At 42.2% G+C, this 27,554-nt stretch overlaps 1 protein-coding gene across 2 annotated transcripts; it reads right to left on the reverse strand.

Annotated features, from left to right (window-relative positions):
* Positions 1-68: 68 nt before the first annotated feature.
* Positions 69-27,472, reverse strand: eea1 (early endosome antigen 1). 2 transcript variants are annotated; one of them, XM_044035556.1, is made up of 30 exons: positions 27,336-27,472; positions 24,554-24,631; positions 24,307-24,419; positions 24,149-24,203; positions 23,988-24,053; positions 23,833-23,860; positions 23,644-23,748; positions 23,282-23,403; positions 22,792-22,947; positions 21,999-22,013; positions 21,647-21,763; positions 19,639-19,977; positions 19,413-19,562; positions 19,055-19,174; positions 18,654-18,857; positions 18,363-18,563; positions 17,555-17,668; positions 17,309-17,464; positions 15,349-15,488; positions 14,689-15,019; positions 14,488-14,589; positions 14,220-14,414; positions 13,884-14,066; positions 13,418-13,603; positions 13,213-13,344; positions 6,204-6,389; positions 5,839-6,077; positions 5,309-5,429; positions 5,083-5,181; positions 69-4,044 (listed from the first exon to the last, which is right to left on the reverse strand). In XM_044035556.1, the coding sequence occupies exons 1-30, from the start codon at positions 27,357-27,359 to the stop codon at positions 3,922-3,924; spliced, it is 4,200 nt and encodes a 1,399-aa protein (XP_043891491.1). In that variant the 5' UTR covers positions 27,360-27,472; the 3' UTR covers positions 69-3,921. The 2 variants fall into 2 exon arrangements, with proteins under 2 accessions (XP_043891491.1, XP_043891492.1); XM_044035557.1 differs by lacking the exon at positions 21,999-22,013.
* Positions 27,473-27,554: the final 82 nt, after the last annotated feature.

Below are 27,554 nucleotides of genomic sequence, written 5' to 3' on the forward strand. Positions count from 1 at the left end.
CTGCTCAATGCCACACAATGGACTTTTAAATACTCTTTCTTGAAATACACACAAAATACACTCAAGAATAGAAACATACTGTGGGTTTTATTTAGGTTTTGTCATGACAATATTAGAAAATCAACTGGTACATGTGAACATAAATAAAGATGATCTCGTCCCTTCAGGTGAACTGAACTCACCGCCACTCGCCGGTAAATACGCCAGCGGAGCGGCGACGTCCACGATGTCGGCCTAAGGCACGCCTTCACAATCACCACATCTGACTCCAAAACATGGAGAGAACACGAGCCAGTAAAAGTCATCATGCACGATAACTGAAAACGACGCCAAGCGAAGCCACGGTTCACCGTCTACATGTCTGCAGAGATGAGTTAAGACGCCGGAGAATCCAACACACGCACCGTGGTATAGATTTCAGTTTTTCTCTTTCATTACAAACATTTACAAAGATCATTTTGACAGACTTTGTGTGGATGCCAAGTTAAAGAGATGAGGGGTAGAAAAGCTCAAGCCTGAATAAAATTGGTGGTCCTACATTTGAGGCTGGGTTCCCATAGGGAGGAGCCCAGATTAGATTAAGGTGCAAATCATCTCTACAGATTTAAGCGACTGTACAACTTCAAATTCTTGATCAAATGCAGGTGATTTTCTTTTTTCTTTTTTTTACAACGCATGTGACATCTAAGGTTTGGTAATAGTGCTTTTCCTGTGCCAATCTGAGGTAGACATAACAAAACTAATGCAGTGGAAAAACAAACAAACACGGCTGCATCTGCAAGTTTGCAACAGAGATGGTGAAGCATAATCAAGCTACTTTGGTTTAGCCCGAGTCTGAAACAAGCTCGCAAAAGAAAAGTGTCAGAACAGCACTGCACTGTCACCTGGCTTTCAGTGTTAACCCCTCGCTCCAGTCTGGAGACGATTGCACAAAAGATCTTACCAATATCCCTCAACTAGTAGAAACTTAAACAAAGCAGGAATGAGGTTTTACAGCAGTGTTTCTCAGTCCCTGGTCCTCAAGACTCACTACCCTGCATGTTGCAGATGTTTCAGCTCATCATCGAGCTCATCCGTTTGAATCAGGTGTGTTGGAGCATGGAAAAACGTCTAAAACACCGTCTCAAGCTCATGTGTAGTCTGGTTTTTGGGAAATAAAAACAGCTGTCCAGTGGGGGGGACATTCCGTCATGTAATGTATTCCACATCATTTCACAATAAAAGTGTTTGTTTTGATGTTTCTTACGATAAAAACAACAATCTAGGATGCAAATGAATCTATAAAAATCATAACGATACTGAGCGGCAGGTTTGAGACATCTGCTCTAAAACATGCAGGACAGTGAGTCCTGACCCAGACTGAGGGACCCAGTGTTCTCAGCTGCAGGCAGAGAGGAGACATGAACGGCTGCACCTGAACGCAGCACTAACATCCTCGCACACGTCCAAACACACACACACACACACACACGTGCAGCTCAGCAGACGCGTGCACGTGCACACACACACACACACACACACACACACACACAGACACAGAGAGTATGAGCAGCAGTCAGTGCTTTTGTATGGATGATAAAAGCAGCAATGGGAAAAAACAAAACACAGACACAGTCAATGACGCATCGACAGGCCGCAGAAAGCACCAAAATTAAAAAACAAAAACAAACATCAACAAAAATCTTGATATAAAACAAGCCTCTCAGATCGTCACACGTCTGTTCCAGGTAAAAATGTGTGACCCTGTGATGATTTAAAACTCGAACAGCCATCAAAAGAGACGCTTAGAAAAATACTGAAATATGAAAAAACAAAGCCAGGGGCGTTCGTCTGGTCTGTTATTCCTGCTGCAGACATTCTTTGGTCATGAAATAGGCTGAACACGTTCACATGAACACGCTGCCGCACAAAGGAAACATGCAGTAACTGACGTACAAATCAACTGAAGGATGAAGTGAAATGTTAAAATCGTTCTTTTTTTTTTTTACAGTTGGAGATTCATAATCCAAAAATAAAAACCGCTCCATTAGGTGAGTTCTTCCCACAAACACGACATTAACGACATGGAACCACGTTAAGTTACACAACAGAATGCAGCTCTAAGAAATCCTAACTCTAAAGTGACAGGTTCTGGTCGTGAGTCTTAAAGTTTCAGAAACACAACTGCATCCACACGACAGGCTTTAAACGCAGTCTATCAGCTAAAGAGCTAAAAGCTGAGGAATTTACAAAAATATTTTTAATACTAAGTTTCTCTTCCTTGGTTATAAAAAACTTTTCCTTTCTTTTTTTTTTAGATCTATTTGATGTATACACTGAGTTATGGAGAGGAAAAAATGTGTTGTTATGTTGGATTTACAGATGGGGGGAAAATAAGTTACCTGCATTTAACCTTTGTTAGGCAGCAGTGATTTTCAACATCACTGACCACGTTCAGACCTGGTACTAACACCTCACCCATCCCATAATGATCACATCTGCACATTATTGTCCTCATGTGTCCACATTCCTGAGCTCAGGACAGATTAGAGACCGCTTCTTCAGCTGATCTGAAGTCTGACCTGTGGCAGCTTCATGTATGAACTCTGACTATTATATGATTAATCGAAGGGTTAAAACGCAAACAGAGCTTTGATTCACACAACGCTCTTCTCACTCACACACACACACACACACACCAGGGTTCCCGCAACTTTGGTTGACATCAAATTCAAGGACTTTCCAGAACCGACTGCTTCAAATTCAAGGACGGAATGTGCCGACAAAGCTCAAGATGGGAGGGAAACTTGTAAGAGCCGCCTCGCCACTTTTCTTTGTCCAATTTCATCGAGTTGCTCTGCATCTGGACAAGTGCTTGTCCTGGGAGTCAGTTTTGGTGAGACAGAGATCTTGCTCAACTTTACTCGCTCACTGTTCTACATGGAATCTCACGTCAGCGGGCGGAGGGAGAGAGAGTGGACAGTGCCTCGTCTACTTACATCAAGCAACGCAGGGCGTGAAACAGTAGGTGGCGCTGCGACAAACAAGGGAGTCCTTGTTTACCTAAATATCAACTGGAGTACTTTCTTGCTTTCAAGGGCTTTGAAATTTCAAACTTTCACGTATTTCAAGGACCTGTGGGAACCCTGAGACACACAAACACATCTGTATCGTCATTCACTGTCCAACACTTTATCCTCCACATGAGGGTCGCAGGGAGCTGGAGTCAATCCCAGCTGACAGAGGGTCAAATGCGGGTACACCCAGGACAGGTCGCCATCAACAAACCCATCGCTCACATGAAGAGTAATGACATCTATGAAGGGACGTGAGAAGCCAAATCTAATCTCACGTGGTCACTGCAAACACATCCAGGACACATTTCACTGCCAGCTGTGAACAGTCGTACTTAGCGCTACCCACATGGGATCAGATCAGGACGGACACTAAGACCAGGTCTGAACGGGGCCACTATCAAAAAAGGTTACTTCCCCATCCTTCACTCACACCGACCTTCTTCTTCTTCTTTTGACAACAGACACCAAACGTTTCACAAAGCAGCCACTGAATGACACCAAATTATGATAAGAGATGTGAACACAAACTCAGAGATAGATGGTGCGTGGTTCTCACTGTCTCTGCTCTCTGGCAGTCCACAGGAGCAGCAAAGGCACAAAAACAGATACAGACAATCCTGACCAATCCCCAACCACCTCCTCCTCTCCTCTCCTCCTCCTCCTCCTCCTCCTCCTGTCACGTGGGCTCTCTGTGTCTCTGCCATTATTTCCCTCCACACCAGAGCCACTGGCTGGACTGGGGTCTGTCCTTTATAGTGCACATTAAATATGACAAAGACGCTCCTTCTGCTCGCTGGAGTAGGAGGGGGGGGGAGCATTGGGGGAGGTGGGAGTGTTGGGTTTAGGAGAAGGGAGGAGTGGGAAGTCAGCCTTGGAGCTCCTCGAAGCATGTCTCACACACCCGCACTGGTTTTTTGGAGGACGGCGTTAGGGCGTTCCTTGACGAACACTCGGCACAGAAGATATTTCCACAATGTCTGCAGTGGTGCTGAGTGATCACAGAGGAGAGCAGATGTCAATCAATCAATCAAACATGCGGAGGTAAAAGCAAGATGGCTGAAAGAGGCTGGAGTACGTCTGTGGATGCCGAAAAGCTTCTATGAAAAGTTTCAGATATTATTCTACTCTGGAATACACACCTGTAGCAACTTGAAGGGGCTGCGCTCAAAATAAATAGACTTGAATATGCGTGTATCGATTCATACGTCAATGAAGAAAAATGTCAGCAAATGCTGTGAAGGTAGTCTTGAGACATTAAGGTACAGCGTGAGGTCGACTGACATGACGCAGAGCACATAGTCTCCTTTACTCCTGGCATTAAAATGTGTCTTCGGGAGGTGTTCGGTCACTCACTGTGACCACACTGAACAGAAGTGTAAATGCAGCGCGTCTCCGATGTGTCTCCGCTCCACCAGCAACATCTATGTGAGTGGAAATACTCCACACAGCTGACACACGTGTCAGTTTTCCACTTGTTCTTCCTTTGCCTCGAAAAGCAGAGTCAATACAATAGCATGTGTCGCTAACGTTGTTGATACGGAGGCACAAAGGATGTGACGCTGTAGTCTGCTGCTGGAAGATTACGGGGGATAGCCGTGATCGGATAGCAATCGGCAGTTAATGTGGACACGGGAGACGCATGTTAATGCCCGGTGTAAAGGTAGCCAATGACAAGACACTTGTCATAGTGTCACTTGAAGTCTGAATTTTATTTCCGTGTTATTGATTTAATTTAATTTAATTTAATTTAATTTATTAACATATTAATTCTGATATTAAAAGAGAATATGTATTCAAATGTTTAAAGCATTGCCCTTGCTGTTAAATATTAATAACGGCTGTTGTAGTAAATTCAGTGTAGCATATGGCGATTATTAAAAATAAGTGTGTATGGCAGTGTGCATCATATCATGGCTTCTGTGTGGTAATAAATATCACATTTCAGGGTTGTAAGAAATACTGTCAGAGCACTTAAAAGCACAGAGGTTTAAAAAGAAATACATTTTCAAGAATGTTTTATATTTACCTTCCTGACAGTGACAGTAAAACCTTTCCCACACGCCATGCAGTTCTGCACTTCGTTGTCCTCAGTCCACTTCCTGGTCAGACTCTGCGACTGCTTGATCTAAACGCACCAACAGAGACAAACTGACTTCACACTGAGGAAATCAGCACCGTCTTCCACACGTGTACAAGTTTGTTTTTTATGTCTTTCTGTATAACGTGCGATATACTCGTGTTTGGTGACCGACCTGGAGCGACTGGTTCTCTCTGCCCAGCTCCTGCATGGCTGCTGTCGTATCGTCCAGCTTCCTCCTCAGCTCCACCATCTTGGCCTGCAGTTTCTCCATCTCACCCTCACCCTTCACACACCTGAGACAAACCACACGGTGCTGATTATGTCTGTGCTCTTTATCTACGGCAAATTACTCCATTACTTCACTTTTAATATGTTATATGACAAGTTAATGTAAGGAACAAGCTTAATATTTCTAGAATGAGATAAACAATGAAAAATGCCCTGAAACATGACGACATAACAGGTTTGCTAAGTAATACTTTTCAAGGCTCAGCGCTATGAGGAATAATAATGATTTTTATTCACCACAACGCTCTTTCAAGGGGTTTCAACATCAATTCAATTGCATTTTACACAGAATGAAACAACGTTCTTCAAAAACAAGATTATAAATGAGTGAATTCAACGTTGCAGGCGATATATACACATATGTATGTATATAATAACAAGCTCAGACACACATCAGAACAAATACCAAGTCACCTTTCCAAAAGAGCGCGTCTCTCATCCTGGTTGTTCTGTACTGTGGCCTCCAGCACAGCGATTTCTCCTCTCAGCTCATCCGTCTGCTTCTCCAGCTCACCCACTCTCCTCTGGCTGCCCTGCCACTCTCGCTTCAGCGTGGCCACATTCTCGTTCAGAGCCGTCACCTGCAAACCCAGCTTAGCTTCAGCCTCCTCCCCGAGCTTCACCTGCTCCTCTTTGGCTCTTTTCTCTGCTGCCTTTAGGAGGAAACGCAGAACAGAAACACAAAACACAAAACAAGAGTCACGACGGTGAGTGAATGACATTGAATCGGTTTATTTCAACTAGATTTGGTTGGTGAGTGAGTGAATGAGTGAGTCTACCAGCTGATCGTGGACTTTCTTGTTTTGGGCGTGGAGCTGCTCCTCTCTGTGGCTCCTGCTGTCCCTGGTGGCCTGGTGCTCTTTCTGCTCTTTGTCCAGTGCAGCCTGAGCAGCTTCCACCTGACCCTGCAGCTCCAGCTTCTGCTGGATCAACATTTGTTTGGCTTCCTGCAGCTCACCCAGCTCCTGAAAGAAACCGATAATAACCACAAGCATAACAGTTGGTTTTGGACCAAGAAAGAGGCAGCGCCTCACGTTTTTAAGATTAGACTGTAACGATTTTACACAGCGTAGTCAGATCTTCACATGGAGTTTAAGATTTGTGCTCAGTGCTCAACTCAAGCGTGCTCAGTTATGCTCCTGAAGAATGTGGCCTCAATGACCTGCGGTGTCCCTGCATTAATCTGTTTATGTCAGACACAATCATGGGAAGCAGGCCATGTCAGTATGACAAACACAAGTGGAAAGATCCAGTGTGTAACATTTACGAGGCAGAGATTGGCAGAGATTTAACATGCTACACATTAGCCTGTTTGTATAAGTGTATAATCACTTTCATAGTCTTAGAATAAGACTTTTGGGAGACTTCCGGTTGATGATGTAAGAGAGCAGACGTCGGCTTCGGATCTCCCGATCACATTTGCTTCATTTTTTACTTAGTCATCGGACTTTTTTCTATCAAACTGTCACGGCGCGTTACAAAGTCATTTTGATACATTTGACGCTAAAATGAGCTTCTCTAAACACAAGAAAAGTGGCACTCAAACTCCAGTTGTGACACGAGCCACCACTAGCATAGCTAGCAAACTCTCGGCCATGGCCGCTAGCGCAGCCCCTGTTAACGTTACCAGCGAAGGTGCTAACGCTAATGCTGACGCTGGCCTACCTGTCCGAGGGGACGCTACTGACACAATCTCCATGTCGCAGCTGGTGGCCGAGCTGGCGAAGCAGAGAGCTGGTTTGAAGAATGATGTCTCTGGGCTGATTCAAGAGTCCTTAAAGCCACTTCAGACAACCATGGATGCCCTCAGGGATACGGTCGGCTCGTTCCAGACCCGCCTCGCAGCCACGGAAACCATCGCCGGAGAAAACTTTGAGCGACTGACAACAGCCGAAGCCACAATTCAATCTCTCCAAACCCAGAATCAAACTCTGTTGGACCGTGTTGACGACATGGAAAATAGATCACGCAGATCCAACCTGAGAATAGTGAACATCCCGGAGGGCAGCGAGAATGGTAAGGACCCGGTCAAGTTTATTTCTGAGCTCCTGGAGGAGTGTATGGGTCCTGACGTGTTTACCAGTCCGCCTGAACTGGAGAGGGCTCACCGGTCACTGGGTTCAAAACCGAAAGAGGGGAAACCAGCAAGACCATTCGTCGTGTGCTTTCTTCGCTTTCAGCAGAGGGAGACAGCCCTACGGTGGTCCAGGAACCATGCGGTGAACTATCAAGGGACAACTTTGAGGTTTTACCCCGACCTGAGCCCCGCACTGGCGAGAAAACGAGCAGCCTATAACGGTGTGAAACACGCACTCTTCCAGAAGGGAGTCCGGTTCCGTATGATGTACCCGGCTCGCCTGGTGGTAACCTTTGAGGCGCAGACGTTCACCTTCGAGTCACCTGAAGACGCCCAGGAATTCTACAACCACCGAGTAATTAAGGAGTGATAAAAACGTCCGTGACTGTTGGCGCTTACTATTGAGAAGAATGGCCTCTATACAGGCACTGGACTTAACTGGACTTCACACAAACAATACTTTCACTCACTCTCATTGGTGGACTCAGGTATCCTTTTCCCTCCAATTTCCTTATTTTCTGTCTCTTTTATTGCCTGTTTATGGTTGTTTTAGGCATATGTGTTGAGACATTCAATGTGGCATGTAAATATTATTACTTAGGAATTCCCCCTAAAGTAAGCAATTTAATACCTGATGCTGGGTTAATGCCCTTTTATATTTGTTTTTGCTCGAAGTGTCATGTGCGCTTAATATAATCATTATGATTATTATTATTTTTCACCTTTCTTCTCTTTACCCTGACAACTTCATCAGCCATACGTTCATATAGCGATGTTATTACTTTTGCACAAAATGATCGGGAGTACCTAGAGCGAAAATAGAGTTAATTAGGATGCACTCCCGGAAGAACAGGGGAGATTTGGCGAGCCTGCAGTTTTCCTCAGTTGGGGAGGCAAACATAGGCATTGATTTTTGGTTTTATTATGTTTTGTTGTCATCATGGGTAATTTGGGGTTCTGTTAGAGTTGTAAGGGTGTTGGGTGTGTGCATCCCTGGATTTCAAATCCATTTCAACAGTTTTATTAGCTTGTTTCCATCATTTTACTATATACTTTTATGTGGAGGCACTCTCTCTATTCTTCAGAGTGGATGCTGGGCTGTGGTGCGGCGAATCGTGTATACAAATACAAATATTACTGATCGATCTAGTAGACCATGAACGGGACACAGGAAAGTAACCAGGTTACAGGTGGGACAAATATAAGATTTATTTCATGGAACGTCAAGGGTTTGAATGGACCTGTAAAGCGAGCTAGAATATTTGCACACCTTAAACTTTTAAAGTGTGAAGTTGCCTTTCTGCAAGAAACGCATTTAATGGTCAAAGACCACTTCAGATTAAAAAAACCGTGGGTTGGCCAAATTTTTCATTCAAGTTTCAATTCCAGGTCACGTGGCGCAGCAATTATAATTCATAAAAAAACAATCTTTAATGCCACAAACATTATTTCTGACCCACATGGCCGTTTTGTTATCGTTTCAGGGTCCCTCTATCACAAACCTGTCCTACTGGTAAACGTGTACGCGCCCAACTGGGACGATGACAAATTCATAGAAAAATTAATCTCATCCATACCTGACTTAAACTCACGCTCTCTAATTTTTGGAGGGGACCTAAACTGTACAATTAACCCTTCTCTGGACCGTTCCAGCCCAAAGTCTAAAATTCCCTCCAAGATGGCTAAGACACTATCATCATTTATGAACCAAACTGGATGTTTCGACCCCTGGCGGTTTCGCTTTCCTCATAGTAAGGTATTCTCTTTTTTTTCACATGTTCACCATTCGTATAGCAGAATTGATTATTTTTTCATAGACAGCGTATTACTCCCCTTTGTTAAAAACATAGAATATTCCACCATAATTGAATCCGACCATGCCCCAGTAATATTAGATTTCTCCTTTCCACTTAACTCCTCTGACCGGCCTCCATGGAGATTTGATACTGCACTACTGACAGACGAAGGATTCTGCCAAATGATTTCAACAGCCATTGATAACTTCCTAGAAACCAACAACATAGATAATATCTCCCCCTCCTTGCTGTGGCAGACTCTTAAAGTGGTAATAAGGGGGGATATTATCTCTTACACTTCTAGGGTGAATAAAACTAGGAAGCAAGAACAAGAGCGACTTCTCAGTTCAATATTTGACATAGACCGTCAATACTCTGCCTCTCCTACTCCGGAACTCTATAAAAATAAGCTGGATCTTCAAACCAAATATGATTTATTATCCTCCGAAAAGACGGAACGTATGTTGCTGAAATCGCGAGGTTTTGTCTATGAACATGGCGAGAAGGCTGGTAGACTGTTAGCGCGTCAATTAAAATGCAAGTCCTCCGATCAACTGATCACACAAATTCAAAAAGAAAACGGGGAGCTTACCACAGACCCCCTTGAAATCAACAATACCTTCAAGGCATTTTATTCAAAACTCTATACCTCGGAAGCACCTAATGACAATACCGATATGCTAAACTTTTTTAAGAATTTAAACACCCCTGTTATCAGTCCCACCTATAAAGCAGATCTAGAACTACCCTTTCGTTTAACAGAAATCTCAAATGCGATTTCGGCGATGCAGAGTGGCAAGGCCCCGGGTCCCGATGGATATCCTATTGAATTCTACAAAAAATTTTCAACCAAATTAGCGCCACTTATTCTTGAAATGCTTAATGATTCGGTGGGTACTGGGGCCTTGCCGCGGACGCTAACTGAAGCATCCATAACACTTATACCAAAGCCCGGGAAGGACAAAACACAATGTGGATCATATCGGCCCATCTCATTGTTAAACAGCGACATTAAAATTTTAGCTAAGATACTTGCTCGACGTCTGGAATCGGTTACAGGTGAGGTGATCTCCCCTGATCAGACCGGTTTTATGTCTGGTCGTCACTCCTTCTCTAACATCCGGAGCCTTCTTAATATCATATATTCTCCTGCATCCGGGGGGATACCAGAAGTGGTTATCTCCCTGGATGCAGAGAAGGCTTTTGACAGAGTGGAGTGGGCGTATTTATTTGAATGTCTGCGGGCCTTTGGTTTTGGACCAACTTTTATAGCCTGGATTGAACTCCTTTATGCCTCACCAAAGGCATCAGTGGTCACGAACGGGAAACGATCTGAATTTTTTTCTTTATCAAGAGGGACACGTCAAGGGTGCCCACTAAGTCCACTCCTGTTTGCATTTGCCATTGAGCCCCTGTCTATCATGCTAAAATCATCCCCGGAAATAAGTGGAATCTCTAGATGGGGGAGGGAACACAAGGTGGCTCTATATGCCGACGACCTTCTGTTGTACGTGTCTGACCCGGTGCGGTGTGTTCCCCACATAGTCCAGGTGTTGCATAGATTTGGTGTTTTTTCAGGATATAAGACTAACCTCATGAAAAGCGAGTGCTTCCCAGTGAACAATTTAGCACTTGAAATTCTACAAGAGGACCTGCCATTCCATCTGTCTAAATCTGGTTTTAGATATTTAGGAATCAATATTACACGGACTTTTCCTAAATTATTCAAAGATAACTTCACACCCCTCGTTGATAAAATAAGAAACGATTTACAGAACTGGAGGTCCATTAATCTCTCATTGGCTGGAAAGATCAATTGTATTAAAATGAATGTGTTGCCCCGTTTCCTCTATCTTTTTCAATGTCTCCCTATATTTCTTCCAAAATCCTTTTTTCAGTCCGTTGATAAAATTATATCATCATTCATTTGGGGAGGTAAAGTTCCTAAAATACAGAAAAGGTTTTTGCAGCGACATCGATCCCAGGGCGGATTAGGTTTACCAAATTTGCTTCACTATCATTGGGCGGCTAATATTCAGAAAATCATATACTGGCTTCATGCCCCAAAGCTGTCGTGGTGTGAAATAGAAAATGAGTCATGCATTTTGACATCCCTCCCTGCCTTGGTTACCTCGAGTCTCCCTTTGCCTACTCCATCTCATACCTCTAACCCTGTTGTTATCAATACTTTACGAATTTGGTCTCAGTTTCGAAGACACTTTGGTCTAACAGATTTTTCTCTTCTGGCTCCTATCTGTGATAATCATCTATTTGTCCCGCCTAGATTAGACAACGCCTTTGCCCTGTGGAAGAGACTTGGCCTCTCCAAATTTAAAGATCTCTACAGCGAAGGCGTATTCTCTTCCTTTACTAATCTCTCTCAAAAATTCAACCTCCCCGGCTCAAGTCGTTTCCGATATTTCCAGATCCGACACTTTATGCAAAACCTAGATTTAAACTTTCCCAATGTACCTCAATCTACCGCTATGGATGGCATCCTCCAAATTCCGTCCAATTTAAAAGGCTTTATTGCGAGAATCTATTCACACATATCATCTCTCGGAGACACCTCTCTCAATAAAATTAAAGGGGAATGGGAGGAGGAGCTTGGGGATGTAATTCCTGAGGAATCCTGGACCGAAGCTCTGAAGAGAGTTAATGGAACTACTTCATGTGCTAGGCTGGGTGTAATTCAGTTTAAAGTCTTGCACCGTTCCCACCTCTCCAAGTCTAGGTTGGCCAGAATTTATCCTGAGGTGGATGAAAACTGTAGTAGATGTCATGTTGCCTCGGCTACACTAACACATATGTTCTGGTCATGTTCTTCCCTCTCAGATTATTGGTCAGATGTCTTCAGAATCCTTTCAAAGGCTCTATCCTTAAATTTGCAACCTAGCGCCTACTCTGCCATCTTTGGTATAGTGTCAGCTGACCAACAGATTAGCAATAAGCATAAGAACATTATTGCATTTACAACTCTATTGGCCCGCCGAAGGATTTTGCTGCTCTGGAAATCCCCCAAACCACCAAGCACCTCCTCATGGATGAGTGACCTTATGCTGCATTTAAGTCTTGAGAAGATCAAATACACACTTAGAGGGTCAAAAGACCTCTTTTATTCCACCTGGAACCCAGTAATATCTTTCATAAACAAACTTAAAACCCTTCCTGATAATTCATGAATACACAAGTACTAGATCCTGAGGAGTGATGCATGATGTCGCACGGCGAGCTCGGCCTCCTCTCCTACTTTCAAGATTTACTTTCAAACAAGCTGCCTCCACTCTGTTCTCTTTCTTCTTATTATTATTATTTATTTATTTATTTATTTTTCTCTTTGTCCAATTCTTTATACATGTTGAATGATACCTTTACCTATCAATATCATAACCTTTATTTATTTATCCATTTATTTGATCTCCATAGACCGGGATGCACTAGATGTTGTAGGGTGGGTGGGTGGGGGGTGGGCATTTGTGTATTTGTTTGTTTGCATATGTGTTCTGCAAAAAACTCAAAAGCTTTGTCCTTTTATATAACTGTCTTTATGTAACTTGTCCTTAATAAAAAGATCTATAAAAAAAAAAGAATAAGACTTTTGTGTGCACTGTAGACAGGGGACCTAGCATTATAGAGGACACGGTCAGCAGCCTGCACAGACAAATACTACAGAGCGTTTATGTTATGTTTTGAAGCAGAAGCTTAGTACAAAAACAAAGAAGAACGACATCCTTTCTGGTATGTGACGGACACTGTAGCTCAACGACACTCTTGGGAGAGTGAGCAGGGAAGCAGAGGAGTCAGAGTCTCACCATTTCACACCTTTAACAGTTGGATTATTAAGACTTTTGAGGTAGAATTTAAATTGTGTCCCCTCTTTTCTCCCTGAATGAAAGGGAACCTGGCGTGACTGACCTTTTCACTCTTCTCTGTCCGTGCTTTTAAATCCGATGTTAACTTGTTGTTATTCTTTTCCAGGACACTCTTGGCTGTGTTCAGCTCTTCCACTTTGCTCTTCTCCTTCCCCAGCTCCTCCTTAATGTGATTCTGTTCAGCACAATTGAAAATGAGTGATCCTAATCACATTATGTCAAATGCATGTGTGTGTGTTCTTTCTGACCTGTTGCTTCTGTAGCTCTTTCAGTGTTTGCTCCTGCTGCTGGTGCTTCTGCTCTCGTTTAGTGAGCTTCTGCTCCAATGAGCCGAGGCTCGTCTTCAGTTCCTGGATCTGAGCCTCCAAACTTGTCTGATGGGTGTGGTTAGCAGCCAACTCCTCCTGTGCTAAGCTCAGCTTTTCTTCTGAAGCCTTCAGTTAAACAAAGTTCAAAAGAGTCACTTAAGAGTAAGAAAATAAACCTTCGTGCTCCAAAGAGTTTTATATCAAGGACAGAATGGCACTGGGCAATTTAGCAGCTTTTAATGTTTCAGACTGAGGTTGAGTTTTGCTTCTGACAGGTACACCTCTAATCAAAGTGCATGTTGTTGGTGATATGGTGTTAAAAATATTCAAAAACGCAAATGTTTTCAACACACAGGGTCTTTCCTGAAACAGAAAAGTGGAAAAGTTTTACTGGGCATTTACAAACCTTGAGGTCTTGACGCAGAGCAGAAACTTCTGACTCTTTCCCGTAGAAGTCAGACTGAAGCTTAGTGAAATTTTCCTGACTTTGCACCAAGGTCTTCTGCAGCTCTGCAGTCTGGGTCTTTTCAGAGCTCAGCTCCTTGCTGAGCTCAGACATCTGGGCCCTCAGTTTACTCTCCTCCTCTGCCTGAAGACAGATGTGCACATTTACTAAATGTATACACAAATACATCTGAGCCTAGATGATTATCTTCATTATCAAGCCTTTAAAAAGGATGGGCACAGTATTTACATAGTCAAGTAAACTGAAAATGAACGTGGTCTACAAATGGCTATTTACCTTCTTGACACCGACTTCCTGTAACTCTGTCACTTGTCCCTTCAGTTTCTTCTGCTCCTCTTCAAAGGACCCCTGAGTTGTCTTCAGCTGTGCCTGCAGCTTCTCCAACTCATTCTCCCTTTCCTTTAGTGCCTCCTGAGTCTTTGAGTGCTTCTGCTCTAATGAGCTCAGCTGTCCTTTCAGCTTCTTCTCCACCTGGACATTCAATAGTTGTAGAGGGGTTACATTCAAAACAAAAATACACGGTGTTTTATTTTTAGGAGCTCACCTCTCTAATCTGCTTTAACTGCTGTTTTGTATCTTCCAGTGATTTTGTACTGGTCTCATTATTCTTTTGAAGTTCCTGTCGGGCCTTCTCGTTGGACTTTTCCTGAAGATTTCAGACAAAACAATGTGCCAGTGATGTTATTTTGTATTCCAGAAAATCTTCACAAGTTCTATTTATCTCTGTCTTAATTTTCAAACCTACCTTTTCCTCCATGGCTGACTTATGGCTCTTCCTTTCTGTGTCCAGTTGACTCTGATTCTCTTTCAGTGCCTTGTTAGCCTTTCCCAGGCTCTCCTGAGTCGAGATAAGCTCCTTCTTTTGAGCTTCTTTCTCCTGCTGAGTCTTTTTTAGGTCTGCTGCCAGACTCTGGGCTTTCCTGTCCAGCTCTGCATGCTGAGTCTTCCCCTCTTGAGTCACCTTGTCCAGATTCACCTTCAGAACAGCTTTATCTTGCTCGCAGTGCTCCAACTGCTGCTGGATGTCATTTAAAGCCGCCGTCTTCTTCTTTAAGTCCTCCTGTAGTGCTGCAGACCTTGACAACAAACAAAATGTTTGCTACATTAGGAATTGTAGTTATAAATATAGCCTAATTGAATGAAGACAGTCATGAAAGAAGCACACCAATTCGAAAGATTAATCCGTTCGATATACAGAGCATGTTTGACGGGTGTATTTAGCAGCTTAGCTTACTGAAAATCTATCAAAGTCCATTTACTTTTGAGTCATTTACGTGTCCAGTTTTTTAGTAGTAGCAACAGTGCCAGGTATTGTAACTCAGAAAGACAGTGTATAAGCATAATGCTTCTGGCCACTAGCTGCCACCAGCATTAAGGCATAAAAAGAGTGCACACTTTATCTTACCCGGTTTTCTCCGTTTCTAGCGAACGATGCAGCTCCTTAGCTTTCCGTTTAACCTCGGCCCCTTCCTTCTGCAACTTCTGCACCTCCTGCTGCACCTGGTCTCGAGCGGCCTGCAATTCCCCAACCTGCGACTCCAGTTTCTGTCCATTTGAAATGTCAAATTAAATCAGTAAGTTTGCACAACTAACAAACCTGAAGAAACACAACACAAACAAGGTGTGGATACTGTGTTCTTAAGAGGGTTAACTGGCAGAAGTTAAATGTTTGTAAAAATACTGCATTAGGGGTGCAAAACCGAACTGTAAAAAGGCTAACCGTTCAATACACAATTCACGATTGTGTGATCTTTAGTCCTAGCTCAGCTGGTATACAGCAGCTCCTTAATGTGTGTTCTGTGTATGGGGAACAACATAATATAAAGTACAATGAGTCAAAAAGTGTGATAATGATTTGCAGAACCGTGGAAGATAGACATATGACTTTTCCTGACTTTAAACTCTCAGGCAAGGTTCTAAATATCTGCAGTGAAGTGAAATATCTTGGTCATGTGATCACAGACCAACTGACAGATGATGAGGACATTTTCCGTCAGTGTCGTATGTCGTATGTGCGAGCAAATGTATTGGTATGTAAATTCGGTTGGTGCACTGTTGGTGTGAAGCTGACTGTTCAAAGCGTACTATTCACCTATGTACACTGCACATCTGTGGTTGAAATATAAAAAAGCCAGCCTTCAGAAGGAAGCATTGAGGATACTTTTAAAAAGGCCCAGATGGACCAGTGCGAGTGAGCTGTTTGTGAGCACTGGAGTGAATACACTGCAAACGGTTCTGAGAAATGTAATGCACAGGTTCATCTGCCGGTTAAATGATTCTGAGAATCGAAATGTTGTGGCAATGGTGAACATTATGTATAGTGACACGCGCTGCACGTCTCAGTTTTGGGGGCATTGGTATAAGTGTCTTTTAAAAATGAGTCATTAGATTATTATGTTTTTTGTTTTTTTAATTATTATTATTATTATTATTATTATTATTCTATTGTGTGATTCTTATTCCTTTTGTACTGTGTGTCTTGTTGTTTTACTTTTTGTATGGACCTCAAGTCTGAAAATAAAGCTCATCTATCTATCTATCTATCTATCTATCTATCTATCACAGTTCGCTGTGGGGGAGTAAATAGATTCAGCATGGATTGGATTGTGTGCCCAACTGTGTTTTATCCCACATTTATGAACGCAACACGAGCAATTACCGAGCAATTACCGAGCAATTAACTGTCACAATAGGAATGACACGTCACACAATGTTAGGGGCGATGGAAACGAAGCAGAAGCCAAAACAATATAGTGTTAGTGTCAGCAGAGAACGGCAAATGGAGGAGAAAATCAAACGTTTGAGGAACCGCCGTCTATTAAATCCGCTGTGTGGCTCCATTAACGTCAACTGTGGCAGTGACGGAGAGAAAGCTTGTCAATAAAACACAGACCCTCTGCAGGAATTGTTTAACGCGAGTCAAGTCTCAGAGTCTGCTCAGGAAATGCCTGGGTAATGCCCATTTATGCCGGCGTCACCCAGACATTTACGTGACAAGGAAGGAGTTGGACTGAAAGAAACAAGTTCACTTTCCCACAAATTCAGACAAAGAAATAACAAAAGCTGTTGGGCTGCTCATGGCCAAATATTTAAAGAGATTAGCAGAGTTGCAATTACAGTTAAGTCATTTAAGACAGAATGTACAGTGTATTGTGAAAAATGCAGCCATACTGGAGGTATTTTTGTTTGGAATGAACAATAAACAATGTGACTTTTTTATTTACAAGTAATGCCATTACTGGCTGAATTTATTCAGCTTTTTATGTTGCAAAAACAGGTGGAAGTATTGCCGAGTCATCATGTCTGAATAGAACATGTTATGTTTGTGCAGAACTTTTCAAAAGATGTCACTAATTGTCACTAACCTTATTAAGACCTTCGACCTGCTCAACGCGCTGCTCTGAGGCCAGCAGTTTGTCTTTGCATTCCTTCAGACAGGTTTCCAGCTGTGTGCACTGCTCGTGTCTCTCCTTGAGCCTTTGAGCTTGCTCGTCCACCTTCTTCTGAACTTTGTTCAGCTCCTACACAAGAAGAGGATACACAAAGACGTTAAGGCTCGAGTGATGTGACGGGTGAAGGAAATGTGATATATTCCACGCAGCGGGGATCACCTGCTGCTTGTCCTGCAGTGCATGCTGGGCAGTCTCCAGGCTGTTCTCCAGGTTGGCCTTCTGTGCAGCCTTTGCTGCCTCTGCAGAGAGCAGCATCTCTGTCTTTGCCTTCAGCTGCAGGAAACCAGGCACAAATTATCACCATCAAAATGTAATACTCTTACTATATTCAACATATTTTATGCCCGGTATACATTGTGTGACTTAGGTCTGTCCCAGATAGAGCTGAAACAACTAATCGATGAATCGATTACTAAATTAATCGACAACTATTTTGATAATCGATTAATCAGTTCAAAGCTTTTTTCATGATTAAAACAATATTTCCGAATCGTTTTGGTTTGTGGACAAAACAAGACATTTGAGAACATCATCATTTCAAGGTTTGACGGCAGCTTAAAAAAATTGTCCGACAGCATTTATGATGACCATCTCACAGTGTGTACTTCTACGACATATATACTGACGAGCCAATAGAAATGCAACCTGATATTACCAACTGATCAACACAACATGGTGTAGGCGCTAACAATTTGTGCTTTAGCTGTTACTACATCATTAAAAATACTATATGGAAGCAATTAGCAGCCAAATTGCAGCTGCCGGGTTTTAGCACTAGCTTATGCTAATGACATTTAATCTTAGGTGTCATCATCATGATCCTTATACATTCTTCACACATCATACTTGACATCCAAGTTATTAGATTGATGTCACGCATGAGTGATTTATATAGAATGGCTTGACACAAACATGGTTGTGTTCTCCTCTCCTCTCCCCACACACACACGCTTATTTACAGGCTTACCTGAGTGTCGAGCTGGCCAACTTTCTCCTTGCTGTCTGTGAGCTGAGTAGTGAGTTCAGAGACTGACGTCTCCAGGGTGAGGGCTCGGTCCTGGGCCGAACGCAGCAGCGTCTTCTGCTCCTGTACCTGCTCATGTAGATTATCCTGAGCTTGCTTGTTGCTCTCCGACTGGTTCCTTAGTTTGTCTGTCAACTGTGTCACCTTTATGATGCAGAAAAAGTAGGGAATTGGTGTGTGTTATTTTTTTTTGTTTCACGTCTGCACTAGAGACATGCAGACGTTTTAAGTTACCTGTTCTTGTAGTGCATGGTTTTTCTCTTTAAGCTGTTTAAGTACAGCCGTCTCCCCCTCGCCGGCTTGGATCTTTGCACACAAGTCTTCTCTCTCGGCTTCCAGTTGGCTCACAATGTCTTTGCTCTTCTGCAACAGAGCCTCCAGGTTCTGGATCTTCTGGTCCTTATCACCAATCTGACGCAGCACTTGCTCCAGGTCATTCTACAGCATGACGACAAGCCAATAAGAGAGAATGGTTAAAATATGTACCCCACCATAGTTTACTGCACTGGGTTCAATCTATTAAAGCACTGGCACACACAAACAAGCACTGCATAAGGAGAATCTTACTGCAGAGCAAAGCTTCTACTGGCTTCATGCTACTGTTGTTACTAATGCCTCTGATGTGTGGAACAGACCTGTGCCTCGCGGAGTTTGCCATTGGTGTTTTGCTGCAGCGCCTGAAGCTCCTGGTGCTGCTGCTTTGCTTTCTCGAGCTGGTGCTGCAAGTCTGCGCTCTTACTGGTGCCCTCCTTCAACTGGAAATGAAAACCATGTTTGTAGTTTATATACAGTATATTTGAAACCCATCCAGTTGGACCATCTACAATCCTGTTTCCAGTCTCTCCTTTAATGTCTATATGCAAATACAGACAAAATAAGGCAAAAAAAAAAATACTTTAACTGTTCATTGTAAAACTTTTTTGTGCAAATGTTGTGACTCTTCCGTAGCATTAACTCCCCTTGCAGCGATGAGTCATATCCTCTGATGCCTACCTGTTCTTCTGCGCGTGACAGTTTTAGCTGCAGGTCGGCCGCCTGCTGTTCGCGATCTTTGAGTTTCTCCCCAGAGAGCTGCCTCTGTTCTTTCAGACGACCTTGCACTTCTCCCAGCTGTCTCTCAGCCTCCAGTAGTTTGGCATGAAGCTGGAAAGAGTGCATTTATATAATTTGTTATGCTGTGCTGCATACAATAGTCATCATTTGTGTCAGTCTTACTCACCTGACTGATCTCAGACTGCTGCTGAGCGCCCTTGCTCTCTTTTTCTTCCCTTTGCTGTTCAAGTTGTTTCCTCTCGACCTTCAGCTCTGCGTGTTTCACCTCAAGCTCGTTAATCTCGCTCCTCAGCTTTGCTACCTCCTCAGTCCTCTCTCCGAGCTCTGACTGTCTCTTTTGCAGGGAAGTCTCTGTCCCTGAGACCCGAGCTTGGAGCTCCTGGACTTCCAGCTCCCTCTCCCTCAGGCTGTCTTGAACTTCCTTCTTGGCAGCTTTCTCAGCACCCAGACTCTCCTCCAGCACCTGATATTCCTTTTCCTTACGCAACAGTTTTTCGGACAGGCTCTGACAGAAAAAGGAGAGGACAACATCTGTCAGATGAGCACCGTCTGCTTGAAATACGGGTAAAAAGTTTTGTGAGAAAAGACTGATAGGGGGAAGGGAATTAATTAATCCACACTGGGAAAGGGAGCAAGGAGTGTTCTAAATTAAAACAGTTGGCATGGTAGAATCTGCCACAAGGCACAGACACTCTCACCTCATGCGATATAAGCTATGGAAAAGAACAGACGCCTGTCAAGAGTCAAGAATAAAGTGAGGTGTGGCATTTCTAATGGGAACTTGATGACAGAGGAATACAGTGGTATGTATGCAGCACTTGTCCTGATGTCAGCTCTGGCAGTAAACTTGGCAACTAGGTGATAAAGAACAAAATGTTGTTCATAGTAGAGCATGCTGCTAACTAAGGAGTATGACAGTTCACCCTGCAGGCCATCGGAGCAGCTGGACAACATTAGAAACCCTTACTCTAGACTTTGTTCACTCATATCCTCATCTTCCTTCTATTGTGTTAACATGAAATGCCCAAAGGTGGAAAATGACAGATTACATTTATTTGCTTTACTACATTTAAGTATTTTGTTTGTGTAAAATCTGTAATATTTCTTTTACTTCTCCTCTAACTTGTTAGTGAATAAAGGTAAAATGGTCTACACCAGTGTGACAATTCTTCATGACCCAATTAATCAAATATTTTCTAAGAGATATAAGTTCAATAAAAAAATAATAATCACAAATTGTATTATATAAATAAAACACAAATGTTTTGTGGGATGATCTCCACTAAAAATGACATATTATACCTCCCTAAATGTTTTAAGTAAAAGTTCATCAAAGAAATAGTTCTTTGACTTGAGGAGATTTTAGTCCTCCCAGTCTAAGGGTATCCTGTTGCAGGGGGTAGTGTGGAGTGGGAGGGGTAATGCACTTGAGATTCCTTCCTGTAACACCTACACCCCCATCCAGTAAATTACTTGTGTGCCTCCATTCTCCAGTTCCAATTGCAGGGTGCAGGTACCTATATTTATATTTCACCCTAACTGACATATTGGCACAATCTCCCTCCTGCTGGTTTAATTATAGCTGCCTGTAATTTTTAATTTTAACACGTTGAGAAGGCTGGTGACGGCAATGCATTGTGATCAAGCCACATGCTGAGCATCAGAAAACTAACCCTGTGCTTAAAGCTCCTGTATGAAACATTTAAGAGGGAAATTGACAGAAATGCCTCTAAGTGTATTTGTATATGTGCATAATCTCTATCAAATAAAAATAATTTAGGTTTTGTAGCCCTGCAATAAGCCTTATCATATAAGGGCATATGTACTTTGGGAAGGGCCTTGCATTAGCCAGAGTTTGCTTTATGGGGCACCTGATGAGACTTACACATTTACAAATTAAAGTAAACACTGCACAATACTCATAACAGACATGTTTGTGCCTGCAGTGATCTGTTCAGAGTCATTTAATTGTCACATGATCATTGGCAGTGTAAGCTTGTCCTTTTAAGGTTGTGAGGAAATTCTGACCAGTCCTCTCAACTTCAATGGATTTATACAGGATGAAGACTTAAAGTTTTAGGGTTAATGATGGTTAGGGTTATATCTAGAAGTGGCCTCAGCTTTAGAAACTGTGTGTGTGTGTGTGTGTGTGTGTGTGTGTGTATATGAGTTACCTGGCTTTGCTGCTGCAAATTATTCAGATTGCTCTGCAGCTGGTGGATCTCTTGGGTGTAGACAGCTGCTTCTTGAGGACCCTTCTCCAGCTCTGCTTTCAGTTGTGATATGGTCATCTGCAATACAACAGACAGGAACATTAGACTCTTTGGTAAAAAGATTGCTTTACAATCATGGAACAGAAGAATCACTGTGAAGGACTGAGATTAAAGTAAAGCAAAATCAATCAAAACAACATGGATTAGTAATGAAGAAGTATGTATCAAACAAAAAAACAACAAAAGCAGGATTGTACACTACTACAGCAAAAAACAAAAAATTATGTCAATTTGGGGACAACTTGAATTTTACCTCCAGTTTACGGATCTTGAAGAGGGATAGAATATGTGAGATGCAGAAGAGGAAGAGGAGGGAAAGAGACACATGACCAGGGGTAAGTCACCACATAACAACAAGAGGCAAGTCTACAACACAAGTCTTTACACCCACTACTTAATAAGGGGACATGATGCAGAATATTTTACAGAGAAGAAAGGTTGCTGTGTTAAGTTTCTTGTGTATTGCTGCAGGGACAGAAAATTCACATTTCAGAAGTCTACTGCTGTAGTTGTTGTTCTTGGTGTTTCACAGCAGTTGGCATCTGTAATAGTGCATTACTGCATTCTCCTCTTTCATTTCGACCAGAAGACTTGCTAGGTCATTTTAAAATGTGCTCAAAAAAGTGCAGGAAAAGAGAAGAAAGCTATGCCGAGTGAGAGGTTCTGGTTCTTTAGCTGTATGATGAAACACAATAAAAAACAAAAACACAAGAAATTAAGCCGAATTATACCTCAAACATATACTAATAGAAATTTGGCACATTGACATCAGATATGACATGAATACAGTCAATTATTAACAAACTATTCCATACATTTTGAATAAGAATCTAAAACTCTTAAAAACAATGCAGTGTAAGGTCTGTGTAAATGACAAGCAAAATGGACAGATGCTAAAATCAGACCTAAGCTATATTTCTATTCAGCAATATGTTGTAGATGATTATTTAAACTGTGGTTAGTAACGAGCCAATCGATGTGCAACAGGAAAATCAGGAGAACTACATTTGACCTTCTGCAAGACATAACACGGTGAGCAGCCTCACCTCTGCGGTGGTGTAATTGGCCTGCAGTTGCTCATAGTGGTTCCTGAGGCATTCAGACTCATCCTCCCTCTCACGTGTCATCTGATCCATCAACGTCTGCACCTGCACCAGCTCTGTCTTCAGGACGTCCACATCCTCCACTCCTGGTCGCTGCAGCTAGAGGGCAGTGCAGAGGTACTTTGTTGAGGACATGGAGACCAGTGTTGAGCAACAGATGCTGTGATACTACTATATATCAATTATATTACAGAATAAATCAAAAGTCCAGACAGTTTTGGGAACTAGCCCGTCCAGTGTAAAATGTCAGACATCACCAGCTGCTCCCCTCTACTACAAACTACAAACCTGAAGGAAGCTTTTTTAAACCAGACAAGTTTACAGGTCAACAATAGCTTAAATGCTATTCTTAAAGCACATCATTCAGTTATGTAAATCTCAAGCCGAGTAAGAAGAGAATAAATACCAAGAGATACTTAAGTATGGATTGTACCAGCTCTGTTTGGAGTCTCTCATTCTCCTGCTTCTCATTCTGCAGTTGTTCAGTCAGTTTTGTCAGCCTCTGCCCAGCTGCCTCCCTTAAGCTCTTCTCCTCATCATATCGGGACTTTAAATCTGTCAGATTCAATAATAATAATAATGATAAGACATCCTTTAATAACAATTCAAAACAGATATGCCTCTAATCCAATTTTCCCAAACAGATCAAAGGAGTTCAGTTTGAAATAAATGAAAAAGAAAGAAAAAGGAAAACACTCTCTAACACACAGTGGGTGGATTGAGCTCAACAGTTCATTGTTCACTGTGTTAAATGATGTAGACAAAGATTTTAATGTTTCCTGGCCCAACACTAACCTACTATCTCTGTGGCCAGCTGAGCAGCCTTCTGCTCAAACAGGTCTTTCATCTGTTTGATGTTGAACTTTTCTGTCTCTGCTTCATTTAACTTCTTTTCAAGGGCTGAGAGATGGAGAGAGAGAAAAAACACATTTACAGACATTGACATTTTTGTCTCAGATACTCTTAAATCAAAATGTCACTGACCTGAATCCTCTGAGCTCTGCCCATCATTCTGAGAACACAAAGAAAAGACAGGTACATGTACAGTAAGAGGAGGCATCACCATTGTGTTTTGTTAAACAGTGTTACATTTAGAAACTCTTCGCAATTAATCGAGTTAAGTAACTTGAGGGAATTACTTGCTTCAGATGTCCTTGGACTTTGTCCAACTCCTTCTTGAGTTCTCCAGAGAACCACCTTTCCTCCTACATGAAGTGAAAACACAAATGTGCACACACAGAGTGAAGTCACTGAATGAACCTTCCATTTTAACAGCCACAGAATTAAATCTCAACTACACCTTTAGAGAGGCATGCAGGTCCTGAACTTCTTGCCGCAGCATTGTGAGGTCTTCCCTAAAAAAGGAAGACAGCATGCAAAGACAAAAATGAATGAGTAAAAAGAGGTCAGAGGTCAGACTCTATGTCATAATTGATGTAACTTTAACAGCAGTATCACCGAGTGGGCGCCATGTGAGCTGGGAGGTCTCCAGTATCATGGAACAGCTCATAGTGCTTGAAGAGCTCCTCTGCAGAGTTATGAGACTTCATGCACTGAGGACAGATGAAGCCCTGAACATGGAAACACACTAGGAGAGTCAACCATGTGACAAACACTTATCAGACAGCTTCAATTCAGCACCTCTGCATACAGAGTACAATCAGGTGCAAGTTATCAATACACAAAATGGAAAGTTGCTTGTTACCTCAGACGTCTGGTCGTGGTTAAGGTCTGTGCTTGGCTGCTCCGACTCTGCATTCTGGGAGCCTCCCTTTCCAGGAGTCTTAAAAGGAGAATATAAATTGAAATATAATGAATGTATGTACGTACTCAGCATATCCAATTATGCTTGCACTCTTTCTCTGTAGAGTTTGCAATGATTAAAAGTGGGTAATCACACTCAGAAAAAACACTTCATAGATCCCTGCAGGGAAATTTCATTCAAGTTGAAAAGTACCACAGTCTCTGCAGAGCTGACATGGCTCCTGCTATATGAAATATAAAAGGCTCATTCAGGGGTAATGAAACTCATATAATCAGATGAGTGCACTAGGGCTGCAACTATTATTCAATTATTAATTGATTACTAAATCAATTGTAAACTATTTTGATAATTGATTAATCTGAGTGTTTTTTCAATAATTAAATCAAGTTCTCCGATTTTTCAGTGAATATTTTCTGGGTTTTTTTGCTCCATATAACATAAAAATCATTAAAACTGGATCATTTTGGTTTGAGGAGGACATGATAATTTTTCAGGTTTGGTAAACACTGATTGATCGAGGAAATAATTGACAGATGAATTGGTTATGAAAATAATGGTTAGTTGTAGGCGTAGACTTTACGCATTGGACCTTTAATTCTTCTCCATCAGCACATCCCCAGGGCTATGTATGAAGATGAGCTACTAAGCTTCATAAATCCTATACATATTTATGTATAGGACACATGACTTCATGATTTCAATTAATTGAAATAAAAATGGATAATTACAACATTAAATGTGCAAAACCTGGCGTGTGATGTAGAACCCACTAGCGTCATTAGCTGGATCATTTGAAAGATTGGTCTTTTTTTCCAAAAACCACAATGATGCAACTGGTGAAACACCTAAACATAAGTCTGTACAGTGTCTCCCATCCACGTAGTAACCAGTCGTAAGGTCACCCGTAACAATCTGAACTCCCAATTTGAGATCGATATGAGCTCACTCGAGATAGATGCATACCATATTTGAAGACACTGTAATCAGATGTGCACATCTGTGCCATGCATTTTTATAATACTCACTACACTACTTCCCCTGATCTCTTCAACTCTGTGACTGAACAGTCTGTGACATTTGAATTTAATAGGCAGCATTTCAGTACGTAGTCTTTGGCATAGAGTTTACTGCAGCACTCCAGAAGCTGTTTAGTCATAAAAGAGGCCGTTGGCAAGACAGGCTATATTAAACAGCACGCCCAGGCATTGAAAAGGGAGAAGGTAGAAGTAATCTCTTAGCGGCTCAGGAAGAGGTTGAGAAGTGGTCACTAGAGATCAGCTCAGTCCATTGGACAGAAACACACAGACTGAGTGGATGTGGAAAAAAAGGGGTGTTTGGGCTGACAGTTGTCTGCATGAATGAACTAGGTCAAAATACAGGAGTGAGTGTGTATGTGTGTGTGTGTGTGTGTGTGTGTATGCGCGTGTGTAATAAGATAAGGACTTTGAACCAGTCAATCTACGAGCATATTGGAGGGCTGATCACACCACTTTAAAAGAACACTGAACATTCACATCATGGAACAAAGTTACACTATTCAAACAAACATAATGCATAATCCAGCACTGCACTGATTTTCCCACAATGAAAATATTACTAACCTTTAAATAAGCTACGGTTCTACTATATAAACCTTAGCACAGCACCTATATATAACTGAGCTATTAACACTATCAAAGGATTTACTATACACCCTTGAAAGAAGTCTATCTAAAATATATAAAGCTTCAGTTTGGAAATAAATATCATTGGGAACAAGCAAATGTTAAACAAACGTATAGCTCCAACTAAGCATTATAAATCCGAACCAATATAATTGCGTTTCATGTAGTCAACAATTGCATAGATGCATTTTAATTATATGACTATGTAGTTATCTTTCAAATAATTGAGATAGACCGTTCAATAAAGTTATAGCCGTGTTTTTTCCTCTGGAATTTGTGGTTTAAAGGGTTTTTGGTCTTAATGCAAACTGCTCGAATGTGGATTTCCCTGGTTTACAGGCCGAGACGTCAAATATGCGGCCAATAATGCACCGTGGGAAATGTAGTTCCACTCAGAAGCTAGCCAAGAAGCTAACATCTGTTAGAGTCACTTTTCACTTGAATGTCAGGCAATGTATTAATCCCTACAAAAACGCAACTGCTCAAATTGATATGACCCCGTTTGAATAAAGCATGTAGTGTAATATTACATGTTTTTGTTGACAGTGGACTTCACAACAGTCAGTGGCTAATGTCAGTATTAGCACATGATAACTGGATGATGTATTAACCTACAACATAGCTAGCACACGGCAACCACAAAAACGAAACGATTCTCGAACAAATGTATTTAGCTGGGTAAACCAATTTTTCCTTCGTTAACCATGAACGACGACACATTAGCCAAGCATGTACTAATGTGTTATTCAATCGTTACATCTCGGTAGAAGGTGGCAACCATTAGAAACAAGCTAGCTTATCGTGGCTAGCTGTGTCAATCCCACGTAAAGGAGCGTTTGATATGTCCACTAAAACCTGGCGGGGTGGCGGGACTACGCCAATGGAGCGAGCCTTTCGCTTACCAATAAGAACCCCGCCCACCAAGGACACTCTGTAGCTTTAAAACGTACATCCCCAACATGGAAACAGACAAGGATAGGCCCCGTGTTTCCAAGGAAAACGACTGAGTGAAACTAAACAGCAGCGATACGGTTACATTTGTCGCCTTAAAAGCTTACCATTTGAAGTATCCGCCTGAGCATGGCCGCGGCTGTATCTGTCCGCTCACTAAATACAGTCAATTCCACAAATACAAAGCGCCCGTAGCTGCAAGACTAACACCTGACCTAGCTGAGGGAGCAGCGGCGAATGGGCGGGTCAGGGACAGAATGGCAGAGCGGTGTCTACAGTCAAGATAATACTTAACAAGTGCTCCCCCTGTTCTGGAGCACTAAATA

The sequence above is a fragment of the Solea senegalensis genome, linkage group LG10, assembly GCF_019176455.1.
Source record: "Solea senegalensis isolate Sse05_10M linkage group LG10, IFAPA_SoseM_1, whole genome shotgun sequence".
NCBI lineage: Eukaryota > Metazoa > Chordata > Actinopteri > Pleuronectiformes > Soleidae > Solea > Solea senegalensis.

Bases quoted from the DNA above. Each gene is read 5' to 3' on its own strand.
- eea1 (XM_044035556.1), bottom strand. From the start codon at position 27,359: ATGCTCAGGCGGATACTTCAAATG. The intron at 24,632-27,335 runs GTAAGCTTTTAA...TCTCCTTTTAAG, and splicing joins TCAGGCGGATACTTCAAATG to ACTCCTGGAAAGGGAGGCTC. The intron at 19,563-19,638 runs GTGAGTAAGACT...CACTCTTTCCAG, and splicing joins AGCAGTCTGAGATCAGTCAG to CTTCATGCCAAACTACTGGA.